This window comes from Kogia breviceps, chromosome 4 (genome assembly GCF_026419965.1).
Source record: "Kogia breviceps isolate mKogBre1 chromosome 4, mKogBre1 haplotype 1, whole genome shotgun sequence".
Classification (NCBI taxonomy): Eukaryota; Metazoa; Chordata; class Mammalia; order Artiodactyla; family Physeteridae; genus Kogia; species Kogia breviceps.
The window spans coordinates 107285592-107304864 of record NC_081313.1 but is presented as its reverse complement, the minus strand read 5'-3'; the positions used below and the strand labels follow the sequence as shown (position 1 = coordinate 107304864).

The 19273-nt window shown below is 34.8% G+C and overlaps 1 protein-coding gene across 1 annotated transcript in view; it reads right to left on the bottom strand.

The window, feature by feature from the left end:
- Nucleotides 1–19273, bottom strand: part of ADAMTS19 (ADAM metallopeptidase with thrombospondin type 1 motif 19) — a 274741-nt gene that overhangs the window by 188254 nt on the left and 67214 nt on the right. The window contains exon 7 of the mRNA XM_059061851.2: nucleotides 1233–1276. Coding sequence (XP_058917834.1) covers nucleotides 1233–1276 — 44 coding nt within the window. The remainder of the gene's footprint in view (nucleotides 1–1232; nucleotides 1277–19273) is intronic.

Here is a 19273-nt window from a genome sequence, read left to right as displayed (position 1 = left end):
CCTAAATCAATTCAGCTTTTCCTTAGGTGTCCAGCTCATTTTATTCTTACAGTCCCATCTAAATCAAACACTCCTTTGATTCCATCATCATCTGCTTCACTCTATTATAACTATTTTCCACTTATTATCTCAGATTTAATCATCTGAGGAGGCTGGTGAGAACTTAAGTTAACAGAACTAGTTAGAATTACTTTTTTAAGCACCAGTGTTACTTAATTTATTCTGTTTTTGCCGCTTTTTTATTGTTCGCCTCACATGGAATAAATGACACCTCAACGATGGTTAAGTTAAAATACTCACTACACTATAGTAATGAACCCCACATGACACATCAAAACCAGATCATGACTCTTAAATGTACCTTACCAATAACCCAATACTAATACCTTATTAAAACTATACAGGGACTTCCCTGGTGGTCCAGTGGGTAAGACTCCACGCATCCAATGCAGGGGGCACGGGTTCGATCCCTGGTTGGGGAACTAAGATCCCCCATGCCGCGCAGCCCAGCCCAAAAATAAAAAAACAAAAGACACTATACATATACATATATATAGTGTCTTAAGACTAAACATATATATAAATAGTTTTATAATTTTATCTATCTACAGTTTTAGCTATCTGTTTAGATAGGTAAATTTATATACATGCATTTATGTTAGCATTAATGTGGTATTTTCTCAAAATTAAGAACTGTGGTTCATGGATCCTACTGGATATATGGTCACATTTTAGGGATTTTAGATATCCAGGACAAAATATAGAAAATTTGCTACTTTATGTACAGAAAATCCTCATTTTTCGGGCAAATTAGATGGACTTTCTTTCACAGTCTGCAAAGAACTTCAAATGTATAACTCAAAAACAAATCCATTGGCCTGAAAAAGGTCAATCCTACTAACGTTAACATACTGTGCCTCAGTTTATGAATAATAATGTAATCTTATTGAATCCATGGGTATATTTCTGGGGGAAAAAACACAAAAAAGACCTCATGATATTCTTAAAGCATCATTTAAACTTTTCTCCAATATATAGTACATACATGTCTTCAGGCTGTTTCATTAATAACTGAAGTGGTGACAAACATATAGGTTGAAAATATGTATCACTGACATTCTAAGTGTTTCATTCAAACTAGCACTTTCAAATAATTTTCTATATTTAAACAAATGATGTGTTCAAGTTCCCCAGGTCTCCTCCAAACTGTAAAAATTTTTATGTACACTTACCAACAGTATCACATGGTTCATCTTTGTGTACACAGAAATCTTTCCTAGAAAGAAAAATAGAAAATATTGTTTCTTCCACAGAGTATGTGACTCATTTTTAATAGTTATAATGAATAATTGAACCATACTCTTTATCTCCAAGAATTTAATAAAACTGAAAATAAGATTAACTAATTTTTAATTCTAAGAAAATGTGAAAATTAAATTGTTATGATAATTTTTACCTGATACAATCCTGAAACATTATGTCCTATTTCCTATACAATATTTCATAAAAATTCCATCTTGTTTTGAATTTTATAGTATTTCATTGTTTTATTACAAGAAAAATATCTGGTGTAGGGACATGGTTTTCTGTTTGAAAAATATTGTTAAGATCCCTACTTCACATGACATAAAAATAATTTCCAGATTGAAGATTTAAATGTAAGAAATACAATTTAAAACAACATAACATTTTATATTTTAAGATTGGCAACAGACTGATAATTTTAATAAAGGCATGAGGAAATTAGTATTTTTACATTGGTGGGATATCACTGTGAATAAAATTCTATACTTTTCTCTTTATTTAACTACCATATCTTGGAGAGCATTCCCTAACTAGTTATGAGCTTTAAAGGGAAACTATATGAAAGCAGAACTTTTTATCTACCTTTTACTAGCTTTGTGACCTTACGGAATTTACCTCACCTTGTGTCTCAGTCACTTCACCTAAAAAATAGAGGTAATTATGATATCTATTTACCACATAGATTTATTGTACAGCTTAGATGATTTAACATGTATAAAACATTTAAAACGTAGGTTTTCTGTGTGGTTTAAATGACTTAACACATACAAGGCATTTAAAACAATGCCAGGCACATAGAAAGCTCTCAAGTCAGTTGTTGATGTTTTTGCTGTTTTTTGTTGTTGCTGTTGCTTCTGTTCCTGTGCCATAATTTAAGCAATTTCCTAGTAATGAGCATTTAGGTTCTATAGAATTTTTACTATTACAAACAATACAATTTGTGTGTGAAGGAGAAAGGAAAAAACTATATTTATTCCTCTATTATAGCCATCTGAATGCCATTCCGAAATGAAAAATAACTTTAATTTTTTAAATTTAATTTTATTTTATTTTTAAATTAAATTAAATTAAATTTATTTATGGCTACATTGGGTCTTTGTTGCTGTGCACGGGCTATCTCTAGTTGTGGTGTGTGCTCTTCTCATTGTGGTGGCTTCTCTTGTTGTGGAGCACGGGCTCTAGGCATGCGGGCTTTAGTAGTTGTGGCTCTCAGGCTCAGTAGTTGTGGCTCGTGGGCTCTAGAGCACAGGCTCAGTAATTGTAGCACACGGACTTAGTTGCTCCGCGGCATGTGGGATCTTCCCAGATCAGGGCTCAAACCCGTGTCACCTGCATTGGCAGGCAGATTCTTAACCACTGCACCACCAGGGAAGTCCCAAAAAATAACTTTAAAAATTAAGTGTAACAGTCCTTTCAATGTCCCCAGTGACGTCTACATTACTACAATGGTTAGTTTTCAATTCATACCTTGCTTGGCTCATCCAGCAGAATCCATGACTCTATGTATAGTTTTATAAATATTCTGTGATGTTTAAAATGTATATTCTCTAATAGTTTGGAGCAAAGCTATACATGTTCATTAGATCTAGCTATAATAAGCTCTGATACACAGTTGCTCAATAGAATGAGAAATTTTGAATTTATTTTTACATCTGCTACTAAGGAAGAGCTGTTAAAATTCCATTGTTATAAATTTGATGATGTTTGCCTGTGATTCTACTAATTTTTGCTGTTTATGTTGAAGCTCTATCTCTAAATTTTTATTATTATTTATTTATTATACATTTTTAATTAAAAAAATTTTTTTTGCAGTATGCGGGCCTCTCACTGTTGTGGCTTCTCCCGTTGCGGAGCACAGGCTCCGGATGCACAGGCTCAGCAGCCATGGCTCATGCGCCCAGCCGCTCCACGGCATGTGGGATCTTCCCAGACCGGGATACAAACCTGTGTCCCCTGCATCGGCAGGCGGACTCTCAACCACTGCGCCACCAGGGAAGCCCTATTATTTATTTTGAATTATTGTTTTTATTACTGTGTAAAACCCTACTCATCCCTTTTAATGTTTTCTGTGTTAAAGTCTATTGTATCTGACATTAACAAATATTAATATATTAGTAAAACATTAATATTTGCTTGGCATATATTTTCCTTTGTTTTACTTTCACCTTCATTTCCTCTAATTCTCTTATAAATAGCATATGACTAAAATTGTAAAACCTCATTATATACTATCTCTATAAGTGAATTTAATATTTCTAATGAACATATTTGGATTTTTCTATTTTTTGATTGCTATTTACCAAGTTATACCTTTGTCCTTTTCTTCTGTTTTTGTCTTTGTTCATATGCAGTTTTATTTTCCACAATTTTCTGCTACTGTTTTGAAAAATAACATTAGATTGTGTTTGATCTACAGTTACTTCTACATTTTAAAGTACACTGTACTAGTTTTCTATTGCTGTTATAACAACTTTGACAAATTTAGCAGTTTAACACATCTTACAGTCTCCAAATCAGAAGTCTGAAATGGAATTTGCTGGGTTAAAACCAAGGTGTAAGCCTGATTCTGTTCCTTCTGGAAGTTCTAGGTCAGAATCTGTTTCCTTGCCTTTTCCAGCTTCTAGAGGCTGCCTAGATTTCTTGACTCATAGTCCCCTTCCATCTTCAAAGCTGACAACTGCATCGATTTGACCTTTACTTTCATCACCATATCTCTTTCTCCGACTCTCTTGCCTCCTTCTTTCCCCACACCCTGTGGTTACATTTGGATCCAGATAATCTCCCAATCTCAATAATCCTTAACAAAATCACACCTGTAAGGTCCCTTTTGCTGTATAAGATAACAGTCACAGGTTTTGTAGATTAGAACATGGACATTATTCTCTGTACCATATTCACTTGACATGCTTCAAGTTAAAAAGTGTCTCTGGTCTCTTCTTGAAAAAGGCAAGGATATCAAACACTTTTAATCCAATCTCTTCCTTCAATCTTTCATGTTATTTTTATCTGACACTATAGAGGCATACCTCATTTTACTGTGCTTTGTTTTATTGTGCTTAGCAGATACTGCATTTTTTGCAAATTGAAGGTCTGTGGCAACTCTGCATTGTGCAAGTCTGTCGGTGCCATTTCTTCCAACAGCATTTACTCAATTCATGTCTCTGTGTCACATTCTGGTAATTCTCACAATACTTCAAGCTTTTTTATTATCATTATAGTTGTTATGGTCATCTGTGATGAACGATCTTTGATGTTACTACTATGACTCAGTGAAGGCCCAGAGGATGGTTAGCATTTTTAGCAAAAAGTATTTTTAAATTAAGGTATGTAAAATTTTTTAGACATAATGCTCTTGCACATTTAATAGACTATAGTATATTGTAAACATAACTTTTATGTGCAGTGGGAAGCCAAAAAATTCATGTGACTTGCTTTATTGCAGTGGTCTGGAACCAAACCTACAATATCTCCAAGGCATTCCTGTAATTCCATCTCAGTTTTTAAAATCTCAAGTTATACAGTTTTTTCTCAGCCATTAGTGCTCATTTAGATTTGCCTATATATTTGGCAATTTCTTTTCTCAGTAATCTCTGTATCATTACTTTCTAGAGAGATTGTTATTCTTTAAGTACATCCTTCAGTATCTCCTTCAGTGAGGACCTATGAATACTAAACTGTCCCAGACACTGTTTCCTTAATTCTCATTAGTTTGCATTCATTCATAATGGAACAGTAGCTGACTGTAGAATTGTAGGTTGACTTTATCAGCCCTCAGCACATTGAAGATATTATTTCATTTTATTCTAGCATTTATAAAAATAGAACTCTGCAATCACCTTGCTCTTCTTTCATTGATGTTTTCTGATTACTTTTTTATTGGATATAATTGACATGTAACATTGTTTCTGATTAATGTTAAGATTTCTTTTTGTCTTTGTAGTTCTGCAGTCCCACTAAAATGTGTCTAGGTCCTGAATTTTTAATTTATCTTCTTTGGTACTTGGTATGTCTTTCAATTTGAAGATCCACAAACATACAAACATTCTAACCATTATCTATTTATCTAATTCCTCTCACATTCTCTCTACTCTCTTCTCCTAGAACTCCTTTAGATACATGTTTGCTCTTCTCATTCTGATGTCAATAACTCTCAAGCACTCCTTTGTTATGTCCATCTCTTAACCACTTTAGGCAGCCTTCTGGGAGAATCCTTCAGATCTATCATCCAATCAATTAGTGCTCTCTTCAGCTGCATCTACTCTGCTCTTCAACTCTGAAATTGAGATATTTAAGTACATTTTTTATATGTTTTATTTTCCTCAATTTTCAAATCATCTTTTTTCCAAAACACCTTTCTCTCACATTTTGAAATTTGTGTTTTTAATCATGTGAACATGTTTTTTTAATAATCTCTGTCAGTCTTAAAATATTCTTTTTCATGCTTCTTGGCTCTTACAGTGGGATATGTTGCCACTTTGTGTTTTGGAATCCTATTGTGAACTCATTTAGTTGTACTTTATTTGTGGTTGCCTTGTGAGGTCAAAGTTGAAAGAGGGCCCTTTCACAGCAGTTTTGCATATGCTTTCACTAAGTGCTTCAATGTTGGATCATATTCATGGTAATGAATACTGAAAAGAGCCATTTTCTCCTAACATGGGTTCATGGCTGAGATAAAAAGAATGCTTCCTCTTGACAACCTGTGCTTGCTTGCAAAGCTTTTAAACCAGATCCAAATTTTATTAAGGGTGTAGGTACCCAAGGGTTCTGGCTGTATACAATCACTTCAGTTCCCACTTTGCAAAGCCACAATGTTTTTTCTTTATGTGGGAGATAAACCCAAGAACCCAGATTTTTAAGTCCAACAAATTCCTACCAGGACAATTATCACATTACCTCAGAAGCTTACTGCATTTTATTTTTGCCAGAGCCCTCTTGTTTTTGGCTCATCTATACATGTAAAAGGACTTTTATTATATTTATTCTACAATTCCTAGATGCCAACGATGGGAACATTTTCTGATTATCTAGTCAGCTAGATTATCACATAATTAAAAGAAGAGAACACAATCTGTGACCTACCATATAGTAATTAAGCATACTGAAACATATTTATTGTTAATATTAGACCTTAATATACATAGGCCTTATTCTAGTATTACATTTTATATGATGCAGCTACTTTTACCGAACTCTTTAAAAGACTGAACTCCCTCAGTAAGATGTTCACAATGACCTCAATTGATAAAGTACTTTTTCAAAGATATCTTTCTACAAATAGGGATTATATTAGTTATAAATTATTGTAAAAATTAGTGATTGGTACAATATTGTCATATTTCTTCCATAAGGTTGGAAATGGAAAAAAATGTGTGGTTAGCCAAGGGTATGAATGAACTAGGGAGTGAAGTAATTTAACATCAATAAGTAATTACTATAATTTTTTACTATTTCTTCAGTCAAATATCTGACAAAGATGATTTCTATGAAACAGATATAGAAATCAACTCTTGATTACTAGAGTAAAGGGAAGAATGGTAAAGTCCAGATAAAGATGATAAAAATAACCTTAAATATTATGTTTTTAACACAAGGGATGAAATGGATTTATTATAAACTTAATTCATTTAAATCACACCCAACAGTTAGGAATACATTTACCATTCTGCAGTTAAAAATAACAAAACAATACAAGTATGAGAGTTTATCACAAGAATTGCTTCATAAATAATTACTTGAAGATTTATTATTCCTTTAGGTCTCTTAGCTAAGAACGCTTCTCCAGTATTTCACGAGGACTCAAGAAAGACAGAGACTCAGGCTCCTTTGTACATTACCCTTCTCCCCTCCTTTCCTCACTTAACTCCACCTGTAAATATTTGGATTTGGTTTGTTGTAGTGGCCATGCTTTCTCCTGCCTCTCCTTTTATAATACATGTCAGAGATATCTTTGTTCTAGAGAAAGCCTACTGCAGAGACCTCTCATCTGACTGCAAGGAAAAGAGTCATCGCCCAAAATGCAATATATACAATGTAGTGTTACATTCTGCTGTCTACAGATTATTGTGTATTTCTAAAGAAGATAAACAGTACATGTTTCCAGTAATTAGTAAAAATTTTAATGTTTTTCTCAAATATGTTGTTATTTTTTATTCTGGTAATCTATAAACTAGTTAATCCATCTTGGATAATTGAAAATTGGAGCTATTATCACTTGACACATTAATCTTCACTCTACACAAAAATCTTTTCTTTTATATACAGAATGTATATAATCCTATCAATGTTGCTTGCATATGCCTTAAAAAATCTACTGTCCCAACTGAATGAAAGTAAATAGCAAAGAAAAAAAGTTTAATAGAAACAAATAATTGGATTTCCCATCAGCACAGAAGGTTCTTAAAATTTATGCCTTTTTGGTAAAAAGTATCTTTATGAAAATACATATGAAAATTAGAAGGACAACTCGAGAAATATGAGGGAAGATGCACTCAAATTTTATCCCATAAATGTAACCACTCAAGCTACCCTATCCTAAACTTCTAAGTGAAACTGGTGGATGGCATTGCCTTCGATATTCAAGATACAAAACTGAAAACCTTAAGAATCTGGGTAAAACATACTGCTCTTAATTAATCTTGTTCCCAGGATTATAATCAAAGGTTTTTTTTTAAAAAAAGCTGAGTGATTCTTTGACAGCCACTGCAGTAGATTACCCTAACTATTGCCAACCCCCAGCATCTTACCCCTGGGAAACCTCCTTCAAATATGTCATATTTTCTGGTCACTGACTTCTAATCACAGAAATTGCACATATAACACCCCATAACACCCCCTTCAATGCAAACACACATTTTCAGAGGATCTAAAGTAGACAGTATAGTAAGAGAATGTGAATAGCCCTGGATCATACAAACGCAGGGGTAGAGATTTCTATTGTTTTCTTCTTCACTGTTTTTCTTGATGCTTGGTTCTTTAGTTCTTCCTTTGATTCTGAGTACTACACAGAATCTTCTCCACTTATCAAAAAAATCCAGAAAGAACCTCTTCTTGTGCTCAGTGTTGGTCTCTGTGACTCAAAACCAATACCAAATGATAATGGAAAATATACCTCCTAGTCATGCAACATATTCAGAGGCTGAATATAATTATCGATGAAGAGGAATGGAAAAGGTCTGCTGACATTTTTGAAACAAGTAAAAGACCAGCTATATTTAGTCTTTCTCTGCATCAGATGATCTAGAAATCAAATTTATTACAAGAACACCAAGCCTAGTTGTATAGGCTGTACACTGCTTAATTGGTACATTTACATACACAACAACGTAATTGGCTCCCTCTACTGTTGTGTAGTGCGCAAACTATACAATAGGATTCATTATGGGCTTCTTGCATGCCACGCATTGGATAAGAGGAATATAAAGATAAATAAAAAAGGTTTCTACTCTGAAGGCAAAGAAGAGAATGACACACAATCACCTCTGTAATATGTAAGGGGCCCAGGATCAGTGAGGAAGAAGCCTGGGGAATTGTATTAAATAATGGATAGTTCTATTTTGCAATTGCCTTTGCCAGCAAACAAATGGAGAGAGAAACACCCAAAACAGATGGTATTGAATAATATGGTACTGCAGAAAATTAAAGAACCACATAAAATCAAATCTTCAGCTTAGGGCCAAGAATCACTTAGTGTAAAGTATATTCAGATGTAGAGGGAAAGGGATTTTTTTGTGCTTTTTATAAATGTACAATACATCATATCAATGTATGAGGCTGCAAGATGACTTTGATTTATGTAATGTGAAACAAGGGACTTCATCTGTAACTAAACAACATGATAAAACTATGAGAAATGCACTGCTTATTGTCAAGGGCACTTAGAGTCCATCACACAGCCAATTTCTGTTCACTTAGCAAACAAATGAATAAAGCACATTTTTTCAAAAATTCAAGGTCTTTTACCCAAAAGCACTGGAAATACCTTTCAGTACAACTGAAGAACAAATTGTCACCAGCATTTAAAAACTTCAGATCAGACTGTAATTCTTAATCTTCAGTTCTTCAACTGTACACTTCTTTCCAGAGGACCAAAATAATGGAATCTTAATTTCATAAATTCAAAGATTTTGAGGGGTAAGGGTGGTAGAGATTTGCTTGCTGCCTAGACCTGTGATCATGTTGATTCAAATTCTCTCATTTTTGGCTCAGTGTGCCTGAAGTCTGCATCACAGAGTTTCATTATGTGAGTTTATGGAAATGATACTGTTAGACTTTGGCAACTGGGAAGGCCAATAAATTCTGCTTAACTTCTGATTTATACTGAAAAAAATGAAATGTAGCCTTTAATTTCCAAGAATGAAGATTCATCTGAGAATAAGTCTCATTGTAGAATTTTGTAGTGCCTTGGGATATACCTATAAATGATTCATTCAACAATTATTCTATTATTTGTATTAAATTAATGTATTTCTGCCATGTCTATATTTTATTAAATTTTCTATCTTACTTGCCAATGGCATTATTTTGAAACTAACTTTCAGAATTATTGTACTGAAAGCATTTCAGTACATACTGAAAGGCAAAACTATCATTGATAAAATTAAATTCTAAATTAAAGAGTATTTACATGACGCAGACTTGTACCTTCTCTATAATTTCGCACAGAAATGTGAAAATTACACTAAGAAATAATGGAATTGACCAATGGGATAAAGTGTTTTGTGTTTTTGTTACTATTACCCCACAGCACTAGGTCAGCTTTAAACTATTTACCTCATTGCATCACACAGAACAATTTAACAAATATATTACTATAGATAGGTTTGGATTCATATGAACATTATTCATTTTAGTTGAAATCAAAATTAATAGCTGAGCTAAAATCTCTTCCTACTGATGTGCTCACATAACATACAACATTTAAGAAGGACCTAAGATGAGCATTAGCTAGAAACTAGGCTGTTTATGAGTTCAGTTTGTCAAATATGGATAAGACCATGGAATCCATGGAGATTAAAATTTTTATCTTATTTTTGATAACTTTCTTGAAAAGCTAAAGATCTGATAATCTATGTTTACACTAACTAAAAGGGATTTTTCCTCAACTACTCAAACCATTCATTTAGACTTTCCTGATCAATGGTGGTAGGTCATTTAGAGATAAAACTTTCCCTTTATTGGGCTAATTTTCACTATTAGGGCACTGGAAGCAGTGATATGGAGAAAAGTGATCCTCCACATAAACCTTAGCCCCACAGGTGAGTAAAGATAGATTAATGTCAGTATCTATCAATATGTTATATATGCGTAAATCCTTTGACAGTTTTTTTTTTTTTGTCTATTTGCAACCACAGATTTTTATTCCTACTGCTTTCCAAAAAAAAAAAAAAAAAAGCAAAAACCAGAAACAAGCTATTAAGCCCTGTTTTAAGTCCTATTTATCAGGGGGCAAAAAACTGAAGTCAACATTTCTGCTAAATGGTTTAGGAAGTGTACAAAAATCTTTTTTTCCATGAAACATGAAGTGGTTTAGCAAAACTGTAGCAAATTTTGCCTCCCAAAAGGCTTTTTCATTAGGTTTTGGGCAGAAATCCTTTTTAGACAGTGAAGCTTTAGTTTTCTATCCATAAATAAGTGATACTTTAGAAATAACAATGCTTAAATTTGTCTTATCTTTGAAAACCCTACAGAGTACATATTTACGCGTACAGAGGACATATTTAGTCCTTTGGTAGTAGTTCATGTTTTGAAAATCTGAGGACGAATAATTATTTTATAAACTGACTTGATCCAGCAAGCTGAAATTACAAAACACAGGTTGTTATGTGTTTTGCTGGAGAATATGATCTAGAATATTCTCACGAGTCCTAGATATGACTACCTTCAGTTCATTCTTTTAATATGTTACCCTAGCCTATGGGCAAACATGCAGTTCAACTGCATTTTATGAGCATTTGACAATAATGAAGATTATTTTTCTAAACACAAGAGCAAGTACCCTATAATTATCCTAAATAAATACTAGTACCTGTTTACAACCATATACAGATAAAGATGTTTATACATTTTTCTTTAAACGTGAAAATTCAGAAAGTTACATAAATACATAGTAGTCACATAAATTAGGATACGTCTATGCAGTAAAATAGTACGTCTGTTCCTCCCTCCAAATGATATAGACCAAATGTGAGTTTGTTGGCTTCCTATTGCTGCTGTAACAAATTTAGTCAAATTTAGTGGCTTAAAACAACAGACATGTATTACCTTATAGTTCTAGAGATCTGAAGCCACATATAGGTCTTACTGGGCTAAAATCAAGGTGTCATCAATGCTGCATTCCTTCTAGAGAGTCTAAGGTAAAATCTGTTTGCTTGCATTTTCTTGTGATTACATGGGCCCATGCAGATGATTCAGGATAATCTCATCTCAATATCCTTTTATCACATCTGCAAAGCCCCTTTTACCATGTAAGAGAACATACTCACAGGTTCTGGGGATTAAGAGAGGACCTCTTTGGGGTATATTAGTCTCCCTTCCACAACAAATGACATGAAGATTTGCAAGACATAATGTACAGTTAAAGAAAACAAACAAACAAACAAACAGAGAAAACTGGGACTTCCCTCGTGGTGCGGTGGTTAAGAATCTGCCTGACAATGCAGGGGACAAAGATTCGAGCCCTGGTCCAGGAAGATCTCACATGCTGCAGAGGAACTAAGCCCATGTACCACAACTACTGAGCTCATGTGCCACAACTACTGAAGCTGGCGTGCCTAGAGCCTGTGCTCTACAACAAGAGAAGCCACCGCAATGAGAAGCCCACACACCACAACAGAGTAGTCACCACTCACTGCAACCAGGGAAAGTGCATGTGCAGCAACAAAGACCCAATGCAGACAAAAACTAATTAATTAATTTTAAAAATATAGAGAAAACTGTGTATGGCATGAAACAAAGTTCATGCTATACACACATCAACTAAACATTGGTTACCTTTAGACAACTTCTACCACAGATGTTCATGCATTATTTTGGTGGTGGGGGAGAGGATTATTCTACAATATTTCCTAAAGAAGTACTTAAGGACAAGGGAACGTTTGGAATAGAATTTTAAGGGAAAATACGTATTATAAAAGAGTATATACAATGAGGAGTTCACCTCCATGCTAGTGTTCTGTTCTGTACATGGAGGGGTGAACATGCAGGTGTTAATTGTATTATTATTATCTTTTAATATATGAAATACATAATACAACTTTTTTTAAAAAAGAAAATACTTTTGTTACACTGCTAGGGCAGGCTAGCAACAAGGAAGGTAATGATGAAGAGGAGTTAGGCTTTTAAAGCTTTGAAACATAAAAAAATATATAATGGATGCAGGGGATTCTTTCTTTTCAGAGTTCTGAAGAGAAAAGATGGCATTGGAAGTAAGAAATGAAATTAATGTCATGGTATTGGTAAGGCGAGACAAAACTTGCATGTAGAATATGCTCCAAATATTATAAATATATGTTTTTGGCTAAAGAAATATAAAACTGGAGAAATATACTTAAACTTGTTAGCTATAATTATTCCTAGGTAGTGGGATTATAGACTCATGTTTTATCTTTATTCTTGGACTTCTAAAATTTCTGTAATGTGTCGCATTTTTAATAAGAAGAGAAAAATATGAATCAGTAATCAAATTATGACTGTCATCCACTTTAGTCTCAGAAGCAGTATTTCTAAAACCAACTACTGTGAGGATAAGGAAGGAAGATTTTATCAGCTGAGAAATATATAAAAACCCTTTGTGGTTAATGCATTCTGAGAATCTAACTTCTCTATATTGGAGTGGTGGGCAATACAAGTTAGAAGTTTGAAATAAGCCTATATGATAGCTTATGTGATCACAAATAATACTAGAGATTGTATACAGCACTAAAAATTCTTTTTTTCAGAAATATTTAGTACTATAACAAAGTATATTTAAGAAGACTCATATAAAATTATTATAAAATATGACATGACATTCAGGTTAAAACTTAAAAATGAGGTTTACATGTTCGCTGAAAATCCTAATCACTCATTAACAGCATAATTTGCTACTCTATTATTTTTTCAAAAGCAATTCATAAAAATTTTTTTGGTAGAGTTAAGTAAACGTTAATATTTGTTAAACTTATTCAAATAAAACACACTTAAAGCCATAAACAAGATAAAATTTAGTATAAGCTGATATCTTGGAGGACCCCCTCCCACAATCAAATGATTTTAAATAGTCTCTTTCCAAAGCTACCCTGTCATTCTGAAATGCCATTAAGAGAAACTCTACCATAAAAAAGACGCACGCTTTTAAAACATATTGTAAGAATTTTAACAATATAATTTAGCAGAGAGCTGAAAAAATATGCACTAAAAGGATTAAATTTTAATTATTTCTTAAATAATTTTAAATAGATTTAGACCTGTATTTTGCTTATAATCCTTTAGAAGAGACTAACATCTTTATATATATTTAAGTGCTATTAATTTGTTTTTTTCCTTCTAAAATTATTTAGTCAAGGATTATCTTATACATAATTAGACATGAAAATGATGGTGCCAGATTTTTGTCAGTCTAAACTTAGGTATAGTTTAAGTCACTGAACAATTTTTAGTGTTCTGTACATAAAGAAAGCTCAAAAATTCACAGGAAAAAGACAGCTGTGCAGTACAGAAAATGTGCTGAAAGCTATACAGGAGCAAATGTCACTCTTATTCTTTATACTTAAAGTTATGTCCTGTGGCTCTTTTCTCTTGTCATAAACATACTGTATATAAACTCTCTGTAGAGAAACCGACAATATGGAGGATTCCTCCAACTAATCAAAGTATCAGATAATTACATTCTTAAAAAAATTCTTGGGGGTCACCATTCACTGGAATTGGCTGTGAACACCAATAGTGAGTCTAATAGGTTCACAATGTTGTTCTTTACTCCATAAATGGACATAAGACTAAAAGAAATTAGTTGCAGAAATACAAGCTAGAGTCAGAAAGTCTTCATGTACAGTTCAGAAGAACAGAAACATATTTGCTTATGCCTCCTTCCTTTGTACATCCCGTTCCCTATTCTTTAATATCAGAATCAAACGTGGCAAAATAGCAACTATTTTAATTGAGTATTTACTATGGGTCAGGCATTGTATTAGGTTATTTAGGTATATCATCTCTATTGAATCAGATATCCTGTGAAATGGTATTATCATACCCATTTTACAGATGAAAAGTTAATGATCAATGAAGCTAAACAATTTGCTAAGTCACACAGTTCATAACTAGGCTAGCTGGGATTAAATGTATGTTTGTCCCCATTGTCCAACATACTTTTTATTATATCAGAATGTTTGATCCTTATATGCTTTGCTAATTTCCATTCATGCTTCAAACTTCCCTTTTATTTGAAATACTTTATAACAGTTTTCTGCATTTAATTTTGCTGTTCCTTTTTCTAGGTCTTAATAACTATGACCCACTTAATTTTCTCATCATTTTTCTTTTTTTTTTCTTTTTTTTTTTTTTTTGTGGTATGCGGGCCTCTCACTGTTGTGGCCTCTCCCATTGCGGAGCGCAGGTTCCGGACGCGCAGGCTCAGCGGCCATGGCTCACGGGCCCAGCCACTCTGCGGCATGTGGGATCTTCCCGGACCGGGGCACGAACCCGTGTCCCCTGCATCGGCAGGCGGATTCTCAACCTCTGCGCCACCAGGGAAGCCCTCTCATCATTTTTCTACCCATCAACCTGCTTAACTCTGAGGAAATGAAATGAGATGATATCTATATTAACCTGAAATAAAAGGTAACTATCTTCTGGCTTATATTTCTTTTCTAAACATTCATATATTTGACCATTTGAAAAAGTTAAATACCATTCCATTTTCATTATGTAACAAATATCAGACCTTAAACAATAACAGAGTTTGGGATGCAAGTTAGTCCAATATAAATTATTTAGAAACCCCAAAAGGCCTGGTTCAGGTTGTTCTCCAGGGCCACCATGACTTCCATAGCATCCAGAGCTTTATCCCACTCATCTTGGGGTATGTCCCAGTGGAGGGAACAGCCTCCACACTGGTTTTGCATCTTTAAGAGATGCCAGGCACCCTCAAGGTTCTCTTTGGCTAACTTTCAGAAGAGGTGACCAAAGCCCTCTGGAGTCCCACTGTCATGTTGAAACAGAAGCCCAGAAAGAGTTTCTATTGATGAGGAGTAGGCTCCAAAGCTGAATGCTAGTGGTCTGACAACAAGTGCAAAGTGTTTTGAGTGGGGTTAGAGATAAGATGGTGGAGGAGAGGGCCCTGCACTCACCTCCTCTCACAAAAAAACCAAAATCACAACTAACTGCTAAACAACCATCGACAAAAGGACTGGAACCAGCAAAAGAGATATTCTACAACCAAAGACAAAGAAGAAGCCACAACAAGATGGTAGGAAGGGTGCTTTCATGATACAATCAATTCCCATACCCTGCAGGTGGGTGACCCACAAATTGGAAAACAGTTATACAGCAGAGGTTGTCCCACACGAATGAGAGTTCCTAGCCCCACATCCAGCTCCCCAGTCTGGGGGTTTGGCATTGGGAGGAGCCCTCAGAACATTTGGCTTTGAAGGCTAGCTGGGCTTGAACACAGGAACTCCACAGGACCAGGAAAAACAGAAACTCCATTTTGGAGGGCACACACAAGGTCTCGTGTACACTGGGACTCAGGGGAAAAAGCAGAGACTTCATAGAAGCCTAGGTCAGACCTACCTGCTGGTCTTGGAGGGTCTCCTGGGGAAACAGAGGGTGCTGTGGCTCACTGTGGGGACACAGACACTGGCAGTGGAGGTACCAGGGAGAACTTATTAGCATGAGGTCTCCTGGAAGCAGCCATTTTGCCACGAAGACCTGGCTCACCACGCAACCACCTGTACGCTCCAATGCTGAGACACTTCAGTCCAAACAACCAATAGGGTGGAAACACAGCCCTGCTCTCAGGAGATAAGCTGTTTAAGTCTTCCTGAGCCCACACTGCCTCTAAACACATCCCTTAACATGGCCCTACCCACCAGAGGGACAAAACCCAGCTCCACCCACCAGTGCAAAGGCACCAGTCACTCCCACCAGGAAGCCTGCACAAGCCTCTCAGACCAGCCTCACCCACCAGGGGGCAGAAACCAGAAGCAAGAGGAACTACAATTATGAAGCCTGCAGAATGGAAATTGCAAACACAGAAAGTTAGACAAAATGAGATGGCTGAGGAATATGTTCCACATGAAGGAACAAGATAAAACCCCAGAAGAACAACTGAGTTAAGTGAAGATAGGCAATCTAACTGAAAAAGAATTCAGAGTGATGATAGTAAAGGTGAACCAAGATCTCGGGAAAAGAATGGAGACACAGACTTAGAAGATACGAGAAATGTGTAATGAAGAGCTAGAGATATAAAGAACATACAATAACAGAAAATGCTGGAAAGGAAAAACCTACAACCACGGATACTCTACCCAGCAAAGCTCTTCCTCAGATTCAACAGAGAAATCAAAAACTTTACAGAGAAGCAAAAGCTAAGAGAATTCAGCACCACCAAACCAGCTTTAAAAGAACTTCTCTAGGCAGAGAACAAGAGGCCACAACTAGAAACAAAAAAATTATAAATGGGAAAGCTGACCAGTAAAGGTAAACATACAGTAAAGGTAGGAAACCATCTGCACACAAATATGATATCAAAACCAGCAATAGTGAGCCGAGTACAAATGCAGAATATTGGAAATTAAGAGATGAGCAACATAAAACAATCGTGTCCATATATAGACTACTATATCAAAAGCTCATGGTAACCACAAACCAAAACTCTACAATAGATATACACACAAAAAAAGAGAAAGGAATCCAAACACAACACTAAAGATAGTCATCAAATCACAAGAGATGAGAACTAAAGAGGAAGGGAAGAAAAAAGGCCTACAAAAATCCAAAACAATTAACAAAATGGCAATACGAACATAAATATCGGTAATGTAAATAGATTAAATGCTCCAACCGAAAAACATAGACTAGCTGAATGGATACAAAAATAAGACCCATATTCATGCTGTCTACAAGAAACCCACTTCAGATCTAGCAACAAAAACATACTGAAAGTGAGGAGATGGAAAAAGGTATTCCACACAAATGGAAATCAAAGCTGGAGTAGCAATACTCATGTCAGACATAAGGGACATTAAAATAAAGACTGTTACAATAGACAAAGAAGGACACTACATAATAATCAAGGGATCAATCCAAGAAGATATGAATAAATATATATATATATATAAAAATATATATACACCCAACATAGGAGCACCTCAATATATAAGGCAATATATAAGGCAAATGCTAACAGCCATAAAAGGAGAAATAAATAGTAACACAATAATAGTGGGGGACTTTTAATACCCCACTTTCATCAATGGGCAGATCATCCAGACAGAAAATCAACAAGAAAACACAGGCTTTTAATGACACATTAGACCAGATGGACTTGACTGATATTGATAGAGCATTCTATCTGAAAGCAGCAGAACACACATTCTTTTCAAGTGCACATGGAACATTCTCCAGGATAGATCACACTCTGGGCCATAAACCAAGCCTTGATAAATTTAAGAAAATTAAAATCACATCAAGCATCTTTTCCAACCACAATGCTATGAGATTGGAAATCAACTACAAGAAAAAAAACTGTAAAAAACACAAACACGTGGAGGCTAAACAATATGTTTCTAAACAACCAATGGTTCACCGAGGAAATCAAAAAATACCTAGAGACCAATGAAAAAGAAAACACGATGAAACAAAACCTATGGGATGCAGCAAAAGCAGTTCTAAGAGGGAAGTTTATAGTGATACAAGCTTACTTCAGGAAACAAGAAAAATCTCAAACAGCCTAAACTTACAGCTAAAGCAACTAGAGAAAGAATAACAAATAAACCCAAAGTTAGTAGAAGGAAAGAAATCATAAAGATCAGAACAGAAATAAATGAAATACAGATGAACAAAACAATAGAAAAGATCAATGAAACTAAAAGCTGACTCATTGAAAAGATAAACAAAGTTGATAAACTTTCAGTCAGACTCATGAAATAAAAAGGAAAAGGGTTAAATCAATAAAATTAGAAATGAAAAAGGAGAAGTTACAATGGACACCACAGAAATACAAAGGATCATAAGAGACTATGACAAGAAACTTATGCCAAAAAACTGGAAAACCTAGAAAAAAAGGACAAATTCGTACAATCTCCCAAAACTGAACCAGGAAGAAGTAGAAAATATGAACATACCAATCACAAGTAATGAAATTGAAACCGTGATGAAAAACTCACAACAAACAAAAGTCCAGGACGTTTGCTGGCTTCACATGTGAATTCTGTCAAACATTTAGAGAAGAGTTAACACTTATCCTTCTGAAACTATTCCAAAATATTGCAGAGGAAAACACTCCCAAACTCATTCTATGAGGTCACCATCACCCTAATACCAAAACCAGACAAAGATACCACAAAAAAAGAAAATTACAGACCAATATCACTGATGAACACAGATGCAAAAATCCTCAAGAAAATACTAGCAAACCAAATCCAACAATACATAAAAAGGATTATACACGAAGATCAAATGGGATTTACCCTAGGGATGCAAGGATTTTTCAATCTCTGCAAATCAACCAGTATGATACACCACATTTCAAACTGAAGAATAAAAACCATATGATTATCCCTGTAGATGCAGAAAGAGCTTCTGACAAAATTCAACACCCATTTATGGTAAAAACTCTCCAGAAAGTGGGCATAGAAAGAACCCACCTCAACATAATAAAGCCCATCTCTGATAAACCCACAGCTAACATCATACTCAATGGTGAAAAGCTGAAAGCATTTCCTCTAAGATCAGGAAAAAGACAAAGATGTCCACTCTTGTCACTTTTATT